The sequence below is a fragment of the Mus musculus genome, chromosome 14 (genome assembly GCF_000001635.26).
Source record: "Mus musculus strain C57BL/6J chromosome 14, GRCm38.p6 C57BL/6J".
Lineage (NCBI taxonomy): Eukaryota > Metazoa > Chordata > Mammalia > Rodentia > Muridae > Mus > Mus musculus.
In genome coordinates this window covers 29,978,337-29,995,845 of record NC_000080.6, presented here as the reverse complement: position 1 = coordinate 29,995,845, position 17,509 = coordinate 29,978,337, and the positions used below count along the sequence as shown (strand labels likewise).

The 17,509-nt window shown below is 47.5% G+C and overlaps 1 protein-coding gene and 1 non-coding gene across 6 annotated transcripts; both read right to left on the bottom strand.

The window, feature by feature from the left end:
* Positions 1–393: 393 nt before the first annotated feature.
* Positions 394–17,509, bottom strand: Actr8 (ARP8 actin-related protein 8). Of its 5 annotated transcripts, XM_030247897.1 has the most exons (14): positions 17,258–17,504; positions 13,077–13,247; positions 11,706–11,816; positions 9,816–9,920; positions 9,396–9,569; positions 8,831–8,924; positions 8,495–8,627; positions 7,504–7,657; positions 6,798–6,893; positions 6,046–6,186; positions 4,878–5,142; positions 4,091–4,254; positions 2,701–2,885; positions 394–2,596 (listed from the first exon to the last, which is right to left on the bottom strand). In XM_030247897.1, the coding sequence occupies exons 1-13, from the start codon at positions 17,378–17,380 to the stop codon at positions 2,742–2,744; spliced, it is 1,875 nt and encodes a 624-aa protein (XP_030103757.1). In that variant the 5' UTR covers positions 17,381–17,504; the 3' UTR covers positions 394–2,596; positions 2,701–2,741. The 5 variants fall into 5 exon arrangements, with proteins under 5 accessions (XP_030103757.1, XP_030103759.1, NP_081769.2 ...); XM_030247899.1 differs by lacking the exon at positions 394–2,596 and having other exon boundaries at positions 2,624–2,885; positions 8,831–8,896; positions 17,258–17,440; NM_027493.3 differs by lacking the exon at positions 394–2,596 and having other exon boundaries at positions 2,625–2,885; positions 17,258–17,509.
* On the bottom strand, positions 6,894–6,958 carry Mir6947 (microRNA 6947). Its single transcript, NR_105912.1, has one exon. It is a non-coding gene; the product is annotated as a microRNA 6947 (primary transcript).

Genomic DNA, 17,509 nt, shown 5'->3' with positions numbered 1-17,509 from the left:
CAGCTTGGTCTACAGAGTGAGTTCCAGGACAGCCAGGGCTACACAGAGAAACCCTGTCTTGGAAAAACCAAAAAAACTAACCAATCAACCAAAGCCCCACATCACCAGCTGGATGTGGTGGCACGTGGCACATACCTTTAATCCCAGCACTCAAGTGGAAGAGGCAGGAGGACCTCTGGGTGTGTGAGGCCAGCCAGAGACAGAGTGAGGCTCTGTCCCAAACAAACACAAGTTGCTACCTATAAATCCAGTGTCTACTTTTGTCCAGTTACCTGTCCACTATTGAAGTTCGCAGAGTTCTTGGTTATTACATAACATTTCCTATTCAAGTCAAAACTAATTCTTCAAGTGAGATCAACTCTCTTTAAGTAATATATCTTTTTCTATAACTAATTGCGTAAATAAAAACCCACCAAGAACTGGAGAGGTGGCTCCGAGGCTTAGAGCGCTGGCTGCTCTTCCAGAGGACTTGGTTCGGTTTCCAGCAACCACATAGCTGTTTATAGCCACCTTAACTCCAGTGTCAAAGGGATCTGATAACCCTCTCTGGCTTCCCAGGCCACTCTCCATGCATTTTACAAAGACATTTTATATACAGCAGGACTTTGCTTGCATGTATGTCTGTGTACCACATGTGCTTGGTGCCTGAGGTCAGGCGAGGGTGCCGGATGCCCTGGAACTGGAATTAGGAACAGATGTGAGCCACCATGTGGACTCTGGGAATCCAATCCCAGTCTCCTGCAAGAACAAATGCTCTTAACTGATTCGCTATCTAGCTATACCCCAATGTAAATAAATCTTAATTTAAATCTAAAATAAACCCCCAACCAGAACAAGCAGGAACAGTATACAGCCTTGCTAGGTCTTGAATCTTCTAGCTCCTTACGTTCTCAAAGCAGCTTTTTCTTAATGTAGAAACTACAGCAATGTATATTATCATAAGTATTTGTCTAGTATGGCTTCATAACGCACGATCAATCTATTTTGAAATGGGACCCTGTTTCAGGTAGTTGACTGCTTTGATATCTGTACCTGAAGGTCTGGCATGTTGGACACCCCTTTAATCCTAGGGCTCCGAGGCAGAAGCAGGCAAATCTCTTGAGTTCGAGGCCAGCCTGGTCTACACAGTAAGTTCCAGGACAGCCAGGGCTACATAACTGAGAAACCTTGTTTAAAAAACAAAAAACAAAACAAAAGCAAGTTTGTAATTGATCCGGTAAGTAGCAAACACTTTTAAAAACTATGTATTTTTAATTATGTCTTAGGGGTGTGTGTGTGTATCTGCAATGGGTATGTGCATGTGAGTATCCACTCACAAGAGTATCTATCCACTCAGAAGTATGACTCACAAGAGGCCAAAGGCCTCAGATGCCTTAGGGCTGGAGCTACAGATGGTTGGGAGCGGCCTGACCTGCGCTGGGACCTGAACCCCAGATCTTCCAGAAGAGCAGCGAGTGGCCTTCCTCACTGAGCTGCCTCTCCAGTTCCCTGGGGCACACATTTTAAGTTGCAGTGCACTGGAAGGAAGCAAACAGAGCCGTGGGTTCTGGGGAAAGACTCTGTTTCAAAAAAAAAAAAGGTCATGTTCGAGCATTTGTACATCATGTACAAGGTCCTGGTTTCAATCCACAGCAATACAAAAAGTGTGCTAAAGAGCCAATGTAAAAGGGATTCATTCACTCTAGCACAAGTCTTACAAATAAAATAAAAACCCTGCAGCCAACTTCATCAGCAAATACTCTGATAAGGTGGAGGCAGTGCAGGCGTGGCACACGAGCGTCACATCCAGTGTATGATGTCAGAGGCAGTGCAGGCGTGGCAAGGCTCGGCTATTTGGGAAGACAGTTGCCAGAAGCTTGTAAAAGTGCTGCTAACAGATGGATATAGCTTGTGCCAAAACTTGGACCACAAACCAACTTCCTCCACATCAACACCTACCACTGTAAGTGACCTTCATGTGCGGAATGGTCACAACAGGCGCACTGTGCTTCGGGGAGCGCAGGGATGAGTGTCAACTGTCCAATCAGCCCAGAAACATAAAAGCATATCCTATACATTTGATCCAAAACATAAAAAGCAGGTAATTTTCAAATGAGGAAGTACATCTCCAAATAGTATGCCCCGCTTGCTCGAAGCTGCTTTAGCTGGTTACTCTTACAGCGCCAGCAGGGCTGTGCACCCGAGACTGCTACAGTCCATGGTGATCCCGCGGCTCATCTGACCCACTGTTACCTGCCTCCCAGTCCTCCCCAGGACAAGCCTGGTGACAGACACGGTAGGAGCAGATGCCTAACAGCCAGCTAAACAATTCTGCTCTACCTACCCTGCCTGCCTTGTGCTGTGGCCCCCAGGAGTGCTCCCTGACCTCCTGCTCCCTGACGTGTGTATGTGTTACAAAGACAGTGCTTAACTCCAAGAGGACCTTGTGTGATGTACACAGAACCCAGCCTGACCGCTTTAGCTCCTAACTATTGCTAGAAAAAAAGAGAAGATGCCACAGCTGGTTCCAGTGGTCACCCCTCAGGGCTACATGACACGTTCATCAGGATGGAAGGCTGGACAGCAAGGTTTCCCATCAGGGACAGGGTAAGCCCGACTGAAAGTAGATTATCTCAAATCAGTGTCATACTTTAACATAAAATTGCATTAATTTAATTCTAGGAAAATTAAGCTTCGTGGTCAATAACTTACAATACATACACTCTTTAAGTCTTTTATGTCCTGAGACTCGGTTGTGGTTTTCACCACACAAAGGCAGCTCGTTCCCGTAACATTCGGACACCAAAGCGTTGCCACTCTCGCTGATAAATCCACAGTTCCTGAGTGGTGTCCAAACACGCCAGTACTGCACCTCCTTTCCATGCGATCAGCCGGGGGTCCATGTCCTACACAGCGACAGAGAGTTCAGCCAAGGCAGGGAAGACAGACATGCAACACCATTTTCTGCAAGTGGGGCTGAGACCCTTGCTCAGTCAACAGCAACCAAGCCAGGATTTACATCTGTGTGAAACACAGTAGAAAACTGGCTGGGCTGTACCTTAGTCACATAGCCCCTGCCTAACATGTGTGAGGCTCTGGGTTCAATTCCCTGAACTACCACAAGCAGAACAAAAGGCAGAACCTCCCAACATGCCAATCTCTGACACAGCTGAGGAGAATGTCTCAAGTTTTAATACTGAAGATGCCATTCTTCACTACTCCACAGCAAGCCCCATAGGCAGGCACAGGCCCTTGGAAGTGCCATGAGATGAAGGGGACCCCCAAGACACCTCCCTCAAAAGAAAACTTATCAGAACACCATGGGTTCCCAATACAGACAGATTCTAGTTCTAAACTCGCTGCTTTGTGTTCCTTTTCAAAGGAATTAATGCCAAAAAAAGTCCTTGAGGATCTCCAGTCCCCAGACTGAAACCAGTTCCTGACCACGACCAGAGAGGAGAAGAGGGAGAAGTTCTGGTCCTCAGGGCAAGAGAGAGCCAGCCCTGCCCTGACGCACCGAGAGTCTGCATCAGACTAAAATCAGGAGAACAGGCACCAGAAAAATAAAGCCAGCCTCAACGCTGGCCAGGCATGGCAGTAAACACCCACACTTGGGAGGTAGCAGCAGGAGGGTCAGGAATTCAAGGCCAGCCTTAACCACACAGTGAGTTTGTGTATCTCAAAAAGACCCTATTGGGGCTAGAGAGATGGTGCAGGAGCTAATAAACACCCCTCCAAAGGAGCTGGGTTCAGTTCCCAGCACCTACATGTCAGATCATGACTACCTCAACTCCACTTCCATGGGGATCTGCTCGTATCTTCTGGCCTCTACAGGCACCATGTACACATGCGGGCACAGACATACATGCAACACATAACATAAAATCAATCTTTTAAAAACAAAAACACCAAACCAGAAGCAATCTAGCCATAAGTCCAGAGCTCCCACCTCCCTTGTGACCCACTGAAAGTCATGTTCACATTTCTCTAGGTCCTCGACACTCACAGCCACGGGCCTTGCCTGGATCTCGCCCCACTCACGCATTACAGTTCGATGTAACCACACTGGTCTCAGTGAGTACCGTCGCACGGGTATCACCAAACGACTCACCTTGGGCCTTGTGATCACATCCACGTTTTCAATAATTCGCCTGAATGAAGGCGGCATTTTGTTGAGAATTCTGTGCTGGAGAAACTCTTGAGCCTTATGAAACATCAAACCGCCTCCCACAACCAGGATAGAGCTATACATCTTCTTTTTGGTATCATCAGATGCTGGAAAGACAGTGCCGTCCTGCCAATTACCCACTTAGAAGGCCAGTCCAATGTCACTTAAACAACCCAGCATCCTCTAGGATCTGCCCCAGATCCACCCTCAACACTGCAGACGGGGACCAGCCACCCACTTCCCATCCCACTCCTCCTAGGATTAGAAGCGAACTTTGTTTACAGAGGCCCACGGGGGACCCCATGTGCTGTGGACTGCCTGGCTAACCATGTTGGCTTTGCAGGCCTTCTCAAGGCAGATGTCACAGCACCTGAATGCTAACCCTCCAGTTATCCCTCACATTTCTCACGTGACTCAGAGATGGAAGAATTCCTTATTACAGGTCTTCATCAGAAACCGGTTGGGACTCTTTAGTTTGGCTCTAGCATGGACCAGAGCTGTAACTTCATGGTGTGTGTTAGTCTCCATCGCCAGCACTAGACTAACTGGCAGAGCAACTGCAATGGGGCCAGGAGCCACCTGTACTGCATTGCTGGGTCCCCAGCCTCTGGCAAGCCAAGGGTGAAGCAGGCTTGATGATTTCTGAGAAAATGCTGCACTTCACAAGCAAGACTGACCCAGGTCACGTCTCTGCACCCACACCATCTACCGGTACCCAGGGTGAGCTTACAGCAACAGTCTACGCTGTGCAGGATGGCCTTATCAAGGCCCAAGGCTTTCCCCTCAAACAGCGAGATTGCAGTTTTCCTGGACATCAGTGCAGTGAGGGCTTCCTCGGACTCATTGCCCGCCATCAAACAGTCTCCCTGAGAAGAAGCCAGGTCCACCTCCTGGGAATGGAGTCTTTCTGGAAGATCAGAGGACTGGCCACGCAGATCCCCTTCAAATCCAATGGGTTTGGATGCAGACTTGCGGTCAGCAGTGGCTTTTGCAGACTGTAAGTTAAGAGAGAAACCGACATTGCTGGTCCTGTCCCCTCTTCTATGACTTCAGAACAGCATAAGCACCGATCACCACAGCACACACAACCTATACCCATGCTCACGTGAGCTGGGCATACAGTGAGGATGCCTGCCAAGGCCAAGGCAGGTTCTGGCCATGTGGGCAGGTTCTAGACCCTTACTATCCGTCAGTCAGTGCGCTTTAAAACTGAGATGTTAAGCCAGGTGTGGTGGCGCACGCCTTTAATCCCAGCACTCGGGAGGCAGAGGCAGGCGGATTTCTGAGTTCGAGGCCAGCCTGGTTTACAAAGTGAGTTCCAGGATAGCCAGGGCTATACAGAGAAACCAAAACAAAAAAACCCTGAGATGTTGACAGAGACGGACTCTCTAAGCTGACTTTCTACTGGGTATGTGAATGAGAGTCACAGGCTAGTGATTGTTATAGAATCCTCTACCTCAGATCCAATCTACCTCCTTTTTGTCTCTAGGACAGAGCAAAGCTGAGCAAGGTCCCAACCCTAGTCTCCGCCACGGGCTACTGGTACCAGATTAGCATTTGCGAACTATAGTTTAAGCCGACAGACATCTGATTACTGGGCCCAACAAACAAAGAATTCAGCTTTATGCCTACAGCAATATTTTCTGTATTAAGTAAGGACCTGTAAGCCAGGCGAGGTGGTGCACACTTTTAATCCCAGCTCTTGGGAGGCAGAAGCAGGAGGATTTCTGAGTTTGAGGCCAGCCTGGTCTACAAAGTGAGTTCCAGGACAGCCAGGGCGATACAGAGAAACCCTGTCTCAAAATACAAAACAAAACAAACAAACAAAAAAAGTAAGGACCTGTTAACTCTGGGTAAGGCGAGGAGAAGTCCCCTCTCCCAGCCGAGCTGTGGCGTACCTGTTCTTGCTTGCTCTGGGTGGCCAGCAGGTAGTGCTCATCATGGGGATCCTCAGGGTCTCCCTGGGACCTGTGCTGCAGAGTGGTCATCTTCTGTCCCACGATCCCAAAGGTTGCTGGGTAAAAAAGCGCCATTGGAGCCTGGGCATGGAAGGGAGAATGCTTAGGCAAAGGGTGGAGCTTCAGTCTTCCCCAGACAAAGGCCATCAGGCAGGTGCTCCATGTCACGGTGGCCAGCATTCCTTCTGGGAAAGGGATTGCACAACAGACTACAAAACCCACAATCCACCAGGATGAGTAGCAGGGCACCATGTGAGACTCTCAAAGCAAATGTCAAGTAAATGCTTACCATCTACTTTATGACTCCCTAGCAAGAACAGTGGCCATCAACCATGTTCTGATGGGGATGAGGAGATGGCACAGCAGTTTAGAGAATTCTCGGCAGAGGATCTGAGTTCTGTTCCCGGCACCCACCCTGGCAGCTCACATCCACCTGTAACTTGAGCCCCAGGATCTGATACCTGCTTCTGGCACCTATGCACATACGTGCACATATACACACAGTTTAAAAGCAATATTTAGAAAAGAAGGGGGCAGATCTGTCCAAATTTACTTTGGCTTGAAGAATAACGACCCAAGGAGCCGGCATTCTGACTTCGGCATTTGCATCCTCTCTGAGGATGCCCCTTCCTTGTTTCACTCAGCAGGGACGACTTTCTGTCTATCCAGGAACACATACACTGCCGGGTTACCTGGAGCTTTTCATCTCCTAATCGAAACTGGTAAAGCAGGGCAGGGGAATCCGGATGCCGAATCTGAAACTCATGGTCCTGAAGTCCGGAGATATCCTGATGCCAGGGAAAGAGGCTGCTGTCAGTAGGAGCGTGCACGAGCCTCTCCACTGGATGAGCCCACACAGAAGGTGGCTCTCCTCCAGCTCTGTACCATTTACTCCAAGCTCCACAAAACAGGAGCTCAGCTGCACCTCACTTCTCTACTTAATTCCCAAGATTTCTGACACTTGCACTTTTCTGGTTTTGCCATTACTGGTAGACATCAGTGTACGTGAGGACTCAGAAAGAGTATGTCCTTATGTACCTTGCAGAGTTGAGACACTTGGCAGTTTGCTAAGGTTTACAAGACAACTGTATCACCCAAATAAAGTTTAAAACGGAAGCAATCCACACACACAATGAAATGATTAACTTCAGATAATTCACTGTACACAGTTCACTGAACATCTGCACCTATCTCCTTGCATGTTGTATTCATTTCCCTTCCCTTTGTCCTCTGGCACAGTGGTCAGAGCATGGGCACAACCCTGACACCACCTGAGAGCTTGCACAGCAGAAGAGCTTCGGTACCCTGGCTTTCCCAGTTTAGTGAACAGACAGCATGAGACTGGTAAGGTTGAAGTCCGGAACCAAAAATAATCAACAATATTAATTCTGTTCCTACCTGATCTAAATGACAAAAGGTTTCTTTAAGGTGCTGCAAGAGGAGGCAATCCATTTTATTTGTCAGCTGACACTCTCTGTAAGGGAATCCCGCTCGCTGCATGAGCCAGTAAAAACACCTCGACACGTCAGAGCCCCCATAGGCCAGACAAAGCCTAAAGTTAAGAGAAAGGGGAGACGATTAATCTGTCAGTTTAGAAGGTACACAGCATGTTTTTAAAAATATCTTTTGTAAGAACCGAAAGGCCAGTTAGACGAGAGACTAGAACTCTAGCCACAATGATGTTCTAGACAAGAACACCAGCTGTTTGAAAAGAAGTATTCTGGACTGGAAGAACAAAGTTAAGACCAGTTCGTCTCAGGTCACCGAGCTTACCACTGGCAGACTGGCTTTTCACTCACTCGCATAGGAAGGAATCAGGCAGACAACAAGAAACATGGGAGAGAGGCTCAGTGACAGAGTTCACTAAGGACGCTCCTGGGAGGCACACAACTACGGTGAGGGAGACAGACTGTTCACTTACTCTGTAGTTTGAAAACTACAGAATTAGACAAGCAGATCTGTTCCAGTGCTCGTTTTATTCACATGTGCATTAGAGACGTCACGAGGAGACAGACTCGATAAGTCACTCAACACTCAACTCACGCACCGCTATGATAAGGAAATCAGATATTCAAAACTACAGAATCTAGACCTGAAAAACCTGGTTTTTTCTACAAGTCCTGCTTCAGAAAGCTTTTTGGAGTAAATGACCAGGCAGAAGACACAAAGCTAACTTGCACCACATACCTAGGCTCTTGGGAAATACAAGGTCGAATGTAGGTTGGAAAGCTCCCTAGGGACAAGGCCATCTGCATAAACTAGGCCTTGCCAGAACTGACAGCCCAGTCTCTCTGGACTCCGGTGCACTTCACCTCGCAGGTGCTTTCTGGCCGGTAGACAGACTGTGAGGGAAGAGCACTTAGGAAATGGCACCTGCTGAGAGCCTTACCGTGTGTTCCGATGAGACACCCCATCCTCTACACAGCACACACTTGTTTTCTGGTCCCCAACATCTACAACACAGGTGCTGCTCAAGCCGCTCCCAAACGTAGCGCACACAGACTCCTGATGGACCACAATCCCTGACATTAAAAAGAGGCAGAGTGGCGGCAATCAGATGCATCCAGTAGACACCATGGAACAAATGATCAATTCAACTTAGGAGCCTAGAAATCTCTGGGCAAGCAGCTATGGGATACCACTCCTTTCAGAACACACATGTAACTAAGTCAGTGCGTTCAGTGAGCCGAGCAGTTCCGGGGTGTCAGGGGCACCTCAGGCGTACCTGCGAAGCCCATCTTCATCAGTATCATATGGACCAGCTCTTTCACATGCTGCTTGTTATAGATATCTGGAATTAACAAGATGCACCTGTAATACTGAAAACAACAGTGAAAACCAGAAGAACGTGTCAACACCTGTCTAGTCACGTCCAATCCCATAATGCCTACCCCATGGAAGCTTCCCCGCATAGGACACAGGCCTTGAACAAAAGCTCAAACCTTCATGTGCACCTGGCCTCTCGGTTTCAGAAAGAACCAGGATTAACCTACGTTCCCTGACTCTTTAGAATCATTGTAAACTTGTGACACCTAGGGAGGTAATGTGTCTGAGTGAGGTACAAAGAAAAGTCACAAACGCGGTCAAGCTGACTGGCTTCAGAGCAGTGCCCAGACACCAATGACAGTCAGGGGAGAGAAATCACTGGACAGGATTTAGTAAGGAAGAAAAGGTCTCCTCACTACCCATGTTTTCAAGTGTTTCCAGGACACTATACTACATATACACAACCGAGTAACAAATACTGTATTCACAGAAGTCTCAGTGACAACACAGGAATTTCCCCTCACCTTTAAATCTTTCAGTGGGATTTCCAAATACTTTTGTATTGCATGAGACCAGATCACTTCAATGTCTGCCAGAACAGCTGTGAGGGAGCCTCCGGGGCCTGGGTGGATGTTCAGCTGACCCCTTCTGATAGGCCAGTGAATGTTGTAACAGTCCAGGGGGTTAACATACAAGGCCTGGGAAAGGAAGAAGTGCATTGTTAGAGCTGTCCCTAAGGGCTTTCTGGTCTTACACTCAAAACCCCAGAGAGTCAGGATTTTCTAACTGCTCTAGATTCTGAGCATGAAGCAGCCAACAATTCAGAGGGCCAGCGCACATTTCTGTTCCTCAAGACCCGGATTAAAATGGTAGGACGCAGCAGAGTGAATTTCAGGACCATCGGCTGTTTTCTTCCTGTTTTGTCCATTGTCAATGTTTCTTACCTCTTCTCCTACCAAATACTCAGGCTGCTGAGATGTGTTTGTCCATTTGTTTCCAGAACAGTGATCTAGAATGGCAGGTCGCATCTGCTTGTTGTAGGAGCGTGTCTGGAAACAGAAATCAAAAAATGAGCTAGACTTCTCCAGGCAGGGGCAGTGCAGAGAGTCCCCTTGTCTCTTCTCAAAAATCTGAGACACATGGTGAGCTACTGATTGGTCCTCCCCCTCCCTCTATTCGTCCCTTTCTTCTTGGAAATGCTAACTCATATTTGCATAATGACTTAAGGAATATATGTAAGTCCTGCTACAGCCAGGTACTATAGCATCTTAGTGACAGGCCACATACATAGCAGTGGCTCTGAAGGATCCTGACAGAGCTGAAACCTTCTGACGGCATACCCCATCATGGCACACAGCTTCATCTGTGTGGTGATGCTTACGGAAGCAAGCTGTCAGTCACACAACAGTACAGCACACACAATCACACTCAACGCATGACTCTGAAATGAGTGTGCATGTTTCAGTCTTCACTACTTATTGGTGGGGGGTGTATTCCTAATATCTATCCACTTTTAAAGTTTTAAACAGACCAGCCCTGAGGCAAGTCCTTCAGGAGGCAATGCAGGAAAGAGCAATTATATAGGAATGGACTGTTACACACGCATTATTGCCCATGAAGACTTTCCCATAGGACAAGATGGTGATATCTGTCATCTTGAAACTGTGTGGGCTTGGGATGGTGTGTGTCTGAATTTTAACAAGCTCAAATGTGGAAAAAAAATTTAAAAATCGAGTGTGGCTGTAATGACTTTTTATAGCTCCACAATGCTCGGGAAAAGTTATGACGTGCGGCGCGTCTCCTGCATCCTGAGGTCAGGTGCGCCCTCTCTCCTGGGGGAGTCAGGTCAACAGCAAACACTGGAGGTGGACACCCACTCCTCCGTTGCGCTGAGCATGAAGTCATCACTGTGGACGGTGGTGCTGCCGGGAAAGCACGTCTTGCATTCTCAGCAACCAGCACACCCCTCTGGGTGCAGTGCCCACGTTTAGGTAACAGGGATTACCGCGCCCAAATCTTGTCTCCCAGAGTCATTTGCTTGAGTTCATGCTTTTTCACGATTCAATTCTCTGTACATGCATTGTTTTCCAACATATCAAACCAACAAAACCCTTCTCCACACAAGCTGGAACATTTTAAGGTTTGTAAGTTATTATTGAAGACATTAAAGAAAATAAACTTGGTGTATGGTGTTTCTGAAGTCTACAGTAAGAGACAGAAGCGTCCCAGGCCTCCACAATTACCCACCACTCCCCTCCTGACTCACCGAGGGCAGCTTCCACAAGTACCCTAGAGCTGTACACTGTGCTCTGGTTTTTTTCCCCCCAAAAATTTACTTATTTTTATTTTATGTGTATGAGTGTTTTCCTGCATGTATGTCCGTGTACCACATACCTGCCCAGTGCCCTGGGAGGCCAGAAGAAGGCATCAGGTCCCCTGGAACTGGAGCTGTAGATGGCTGTGAGCTGCCGTGTGGATGCTGGGAACTGAATGTGGGTCCTCTGCAAGGGCAGCCACAGCTCTCATACTGAACTAACTCTGCAGTCCCTACGCTATTTTGTTTTAAGTGTTACGTATACGAACATATTTGTGACAATGCTGGGTACAGAATTCTGCATAGTGACATACTGTTTACTTGTGGAGGCTGGAGCAATAGGGCTAGGCCATAGAGCCCAGGTGTGCAGAAGATGCAGTAGTTTGTCTTCTGTCATAGGCACTACTGTATGGACCACAAACTCCTCCAGGGATGTATGACACATCCCATCATCACGCAACACACAGCTATATCGAGAGAAGTGGAAAAATACTCAACGTGAAGGAAATGCTGACCGAACCTGTTCTGGTGACACAGGGATCCGCCTTGTACCGTTTGACATCTTTTTAGACCATATTGCCTGGTCCACCATTTTAAGGCCATTTTGTCTTTGTTCATTACTTTCAGGTTTCTGGAGAGAGAAATGAGAGATCATTAGTACAAACTATTTAGTGAAAAGAGAAACCAACAAGGCATGCTACAATGCATCCATCAATGGATAGATAGCTCCCATCGGCAAGTAGCATCTCTTTAATCTTTGTGTAGACATGGTAATCTTAAGGTTGCCAGAGCTGGATGTGGCACTACACGCCTGCATCCAAGTATTAGAGAGGCTGAGAAGGGGGAATCTGGAGTAAAAAAAAAAAAGGCCAGCCTGGACAATAAGGACATATTTTATTCGAAAAATCAATCAATCAATTAATCAACCAATCAAGCAAGCAAACAAAAATTCAAAATGGAACCCTGCTAAAAAGCCTATAACCTCAAGTGTCTTGTGACCGATAAAAATTTTCAACACCATTCGAATTACTGCCAGGCAGGGTGGTGCACGTGAGGCAGAGGCTGGCAGACTTCTATGAGTTCCAGGCCAGACTGGTCTCTTGAGTACCAGGTAAGCTGAGGCTACACTGTGAGACCCTGTCTCAAAGAAAAAGGTATCCCCAACAAACTTCATATCTCCATATAATGCTTATCTTTCTGATTCTGTAAGAAAAATCACAGTCCTTTACATATCTTTAATAAATCAAGAAGTATTTCAAGTTACTTTGATATTGTAAATTATTTTTTGGGTGGTACCATTCCCTAGGCAGTATGCCTGAACTAAGAGCTGAGAAAGCGAGCTGAGCACGCATGCACGGCCATAGACACGCAGACACACACACACACATCTGTTTCTCTTGAATGTGACCAGCTGCTTCAAGTTCCTGCCACCTTGACTTCCCCAGGATGGTAGACTGTAGCATGAATTTGTGAACAAAACAAACCCTTTCTCCCTCAATTGCTTTTGTTAGGGTATTTTATCACAGTAACAGGCAATGAAACTAGCTAAAATGAAAATTATACCTGCAACCCTCAGTGATATTACTTTAAGATTTATTAATTTATTTTATGTATATGAGTACACTGTGGCTGTCTTCAGAAGAGGGCATCAGATCCCATTACAGTGAGCCACCATGTGGTTGCTGGGAATTGAACTCAGGACCTCTGGAAGAGCAGCTGGTGCTCTTAACCACTGAGCCATCTCTCCAGCCCCCGAGTGATATTACTTTTATAAAATAGAACCCTGAAGATTTTTATTCAAGATTCCCAGAGACACTTGGGTATCTCAACTCCCCTCCCCTCCAATGGAAACAACCCCAGGCTGATCCCCAGCTCCCACTCTCTGACTTACATTTAGTCCTTCCCTTAGGAGCCAGTTGTCCTTGTACAGGGGCTGCCCTTGTTGTTTGTGTCTTCGTGCAATGACGTGAGGAACACTGACCGGAAGTGTATCTGTGGCTCGGCCAAGTCTTAGAGTTGTTGAACCTGGGTGTATGACAACAATGAAGTTGCTCTGGATTTGCTGCAGACAGAGAGATAAACGTGAATTAGGATGACAGTGATAGGTGACCAACATAGGGACATCATGGGACGTTTCCTGCAAACACAGTGTTCTGGTCAGGGTTACAACAGCCGTGATGAAACCCACAACAAAAGCATTTTGGGAGTAAGGGTTTATTTGGCTGACACCGCCACATCACTGTTCATCATTGAAGGAAGTCAGGACAGGAACTCAAACAGGACAGAACTGATGCAGAGGCCATGGAGGGATGCTGCTTACTGGCTTGCTCCTCATGGCTTGCCCAACCTGCTTTTTTATAGAACCCAAGACCACCAGCCCAGGGTTGGCACCAACCATTATGAGCTGGGCCCTCCTACATTAATCACTAGTTAAGAAAAATGCCCTACAGGCTTGCCTATAGCCCAATCTTCTAGAGGCATTTTCTTGGTTAAGGTTCCCTCCTCTCTGATGACTTCAGCTCATGTCAAGTTGACATAAGGCAGCACAGACTACTGGACGGAAAAGCCAGAAAACCATTCAGTAAGGAGCTGAGAGACATCCGATTACAGTTGTTCTTCTAATGCAAATTCTCTATGTTCCTTTGAGCTGACTCACGGCACAGACTTCACAAATCCTTACTTATATGGATGAAACCAAAGTCCTCCAGTGCAAACTAATACATAATTATTGGGCATTTTTGTATGGCAGAAAACGTAGGTGGAATGGTAGTAAAGGCTGACTCTCTACTATCAGAGAACTTTCTGTTTAGTAAGAAATACACTCGGTACCTCTGGGCGTGGTGGGCACGCCTTTAGTCCCAGCACTTGGGAGGCAGAGGCAGGCGGATTCCTGAGTTCGAGGCCAGCCTCGTCTACAGAGTGAGTTCCAGGACAGCCAGAGCTACACAGAGAAACTGTCTCGAAAAACAAAAAAACAACAACAAAAAAAGAAATACACTCAGATGAGAGAGAAGACAGGGGACTGAGGAGAAGTGGAAGGGCTCGCCTTTCCTCCAGTTGTTTAGACCCAGAAGCTCCAGGCAGCTTAGGGGTTGGCTAGCTGAGACAGCTTCTGCGATGACTAATACGATCATTCAAGTTTGCTTGAGGAGTTCAAGGGAGAAAATAACATCAGCACAGTCCTGCTTCACAATGCTGGAAGCAATATTCATCAACACGGGCTTGTCACCTAGGTTCTCTGCCTGCTGTCTGCCTGATCTGGCAAGAGCCTGGGGTTCAAAGTCAGAGTTCGCAACTGTCCTGGTACGTCAGCACAGTGAAGGAAAACTGATGACGAGAACAAATCCAAAGGAGTAAGGCAATGGCTGTGGCTTGGACAGAACAGCTATTTTAAGTCTATAACTTTCATGGGGGAAGAATTCAAGCTCGATTGGGAAAACTTCTGCCCGCCACCCCCCAAACTTGTTGAGGCATTCAAAGTTTCAGCAAGAGTATGGGAAGGAGACTTTGGCCATGCCTCTGTAAGCAGGGAATCTGGAACAGGCAGACAGCTCAAGAGTAAAGAACATTGCTCTTGCAGAAAACTGGTTCCCAGCACTGACATCAGGCAGCGCACTACCACTTACTCCAACTTCATGAATCTGATGCCCTCTTCTGGGCTCCATGGGTACTGCACTAACATGTGTACACACCCCCACCCCCACAGAGTTTCTATTAAAAGAAAACAAGACCACAATTGAGATCCACAATCCCAGCCCAAGTCCTCGGTACCTCCTTTACGCTGACCTCGCCGCGTAAGTTTCTCTCACAACATTTCTGTGGCTCACAAATACAAAGGCTTAAACTGCTCCATCCAGCCCTTGTTCTAGAATGGTTGTCCTTTCAGTCTACCAAACCCTCTCAACCCAGACCCCAAGTTCTGCTTTACACATGTGCCACTCTGCACAGCTTCAATCCAGACTTCTGCTGATGACAAAACTCAACAACTCTGGAGCATTCAGCAACGCAGCTCCCTCTGCTGGCAAGGTTCTCTCCTTCAGCTCCATCTAACTCCTCCCCTCAGGAATGAATTAAACATCACCCAGAGTAAGTGTGATGGTCCCTTCATTATATGATCGTAGAGCCTTCCTCCTTTCCAGGACGTACAACAAACCCTAGTGAAGAGGGCGTGTCTGTCTTGTTTCCTACCCAGTCTCAGTACATGCTGTCAGTGTCACTGTGCTATGGAGGACATCTGCCAATCGAAAGGGCAAAACACATGAGGGACACCTGGACGTTATCAAAAACCCACGGGCTTCAGTATATACGTGAACGAAGAACATCTAGAGAAGCCGGGTGTGGTGGCGCATGCCTTTAATCCCAGCACTTGGGAGGCAGAGGCAGGCAGATTTCTGAGTTCCAGGCCAGCCTGGTCTACAGAGTGAGTTTCCAGGACAGCCAGTGCGATACAGAGAAACCCTGTCTCGAAAAAACAAACAAACAAATAAACAAACAAACAAGAAAGAAAGAATAGAAAATGCAGTTAAGTATGGACAATTTTTATTTTAGTAATTATGTATTTTAATGTGTTAGGAAAGAAACCTAGTAGTATGCCCCACTCATCATTTCCTGGAAATTATTCATTCCTTAACCCAAGACTGAGAAACGTCCATGAAGCACAAGTGCCCCAGAGGGTATGGGATAGTCAAAGCACGTGACGAGACTCACTGGAGTGTAGAAAAGGGACCGGAAGATATGCTATAAATTCAGCCTGCCACTTGCTCTGATGCAGCCCCCTACACCTCATCAAGTTCTTGTGAGGATGCCAGAGTTAGTCAGGCAGCCTGGATGTAGAACTGTCGGCCTTAGAGAACGCTAACTGTTCAATCTGAAATCCACCATAAAACTGTAAACCTGGACGTGCTTAAAACAGTAAGGTTTTGTTTTTTCCTTTTTATTGGTAACTCAGCTGAGTGGCTCTCAAGTGTAAGCTCTGCAAACGAAAACGTTGTAGCACAACGCCATCAAGTTAGCGTCCCACTCCAAAATTCTCCACTAGCTTCGATGAAGACGCTGGGTTACGAGCTTGTGTGGACACTGAAAATCTCTACCGTCTTTCTCTATTCTAAACAGCTATGTCTCCAATCCTTCACATCCTCTCCAGATCCAAGTCTCTCTTCCCCAGAACCTTCCTAACGCTGCAACCTTTTAACACAGCTCCTAATGTTGTGGTAACCCCCAACCATAAAATTATTTTGTTGCTACTTCGTAACTGTAATTCTGCTACTGTTACGAATCATAATATAAATCTCTGATATGCAACCCCCAAAGGGCTTACGACCCACAGGTTGAGAAATGCAGATAAACCTGGCATAGCTCTAAAACCATTCTAACCTCACCCTAAATCTCTAGCCTCCTGGGACCTCTGCCCTCCTGTCGAGGCTGGAAGAGAGACATTGTGGGTCCTCTGAACTAGCCTATCCCACACACCACACTATGCATTTTACTGCAGCCCTACCAGTTAGATATTTCAACCCACCTATGGGAGAGGAAGAAGGTTCTGAAATGGTCCACAGGAAATCCTCAACGGCCGATCCTTCCCTATTTCTTCTGGGAGCTGTGCACTGCCGTGGCCCATTTCCCTATAGGAATTTATTTCCTTTACTTATCAGTAAGCCCTGGTGAGTGAGAGTGTGAGCCATGCTGCTCCAAGTTGTTTACTTAAACTTGTGCTGTTATTGCCATATTATTCATGTCTATTTAAGGAAAGGCTACCTTTTTCCTGCTTTTAAACGTGAAATGACTTGCACTGTGAGATTTGCAAACAAAGAAACTGGTTAGAGCCCTAACCATCCCTGAATATCTGCTGGCGTCCCTGAGAGCCAGGCCGTTGCTAAATCGTGACGTCTTATAGCTGAGACCTGGAGGCTGTGCACCGCGGCCTTGGCTTTGCCCTGCACCGCGCTACTTTGCACAAGGAACCTATGGGAGGGGACCCGGATGCTTCCGGCTCCGCCCGGACCCTGGGCTCCGGCCAGCAGCAGAGGCCCAGGCTAGCAGTGGTCTAACCAAGGCCAGCCCCCTGCACCTCACCTCCTGCAGCGACTCGGGGACCAACGCGGGTACGATGGGCCGCTTCACGCCGCGCTGCTCCTTCTCCTTCTCCCCGCCCTTCTCCTTCCCGTTCTCCGCGTCCCCCTTCTCGGCTTGGGTCATCTCTGCCACCGTGGACCACCACCAGCCCCGGGGCTCTGGGACACCGACGCCACAGCAGTCAGAGGAGAACCATTGCGCAGGCGCGGCGTCCCCTGGCTGCCCACAGTCAAAATGGCCGCCACCGGCGTC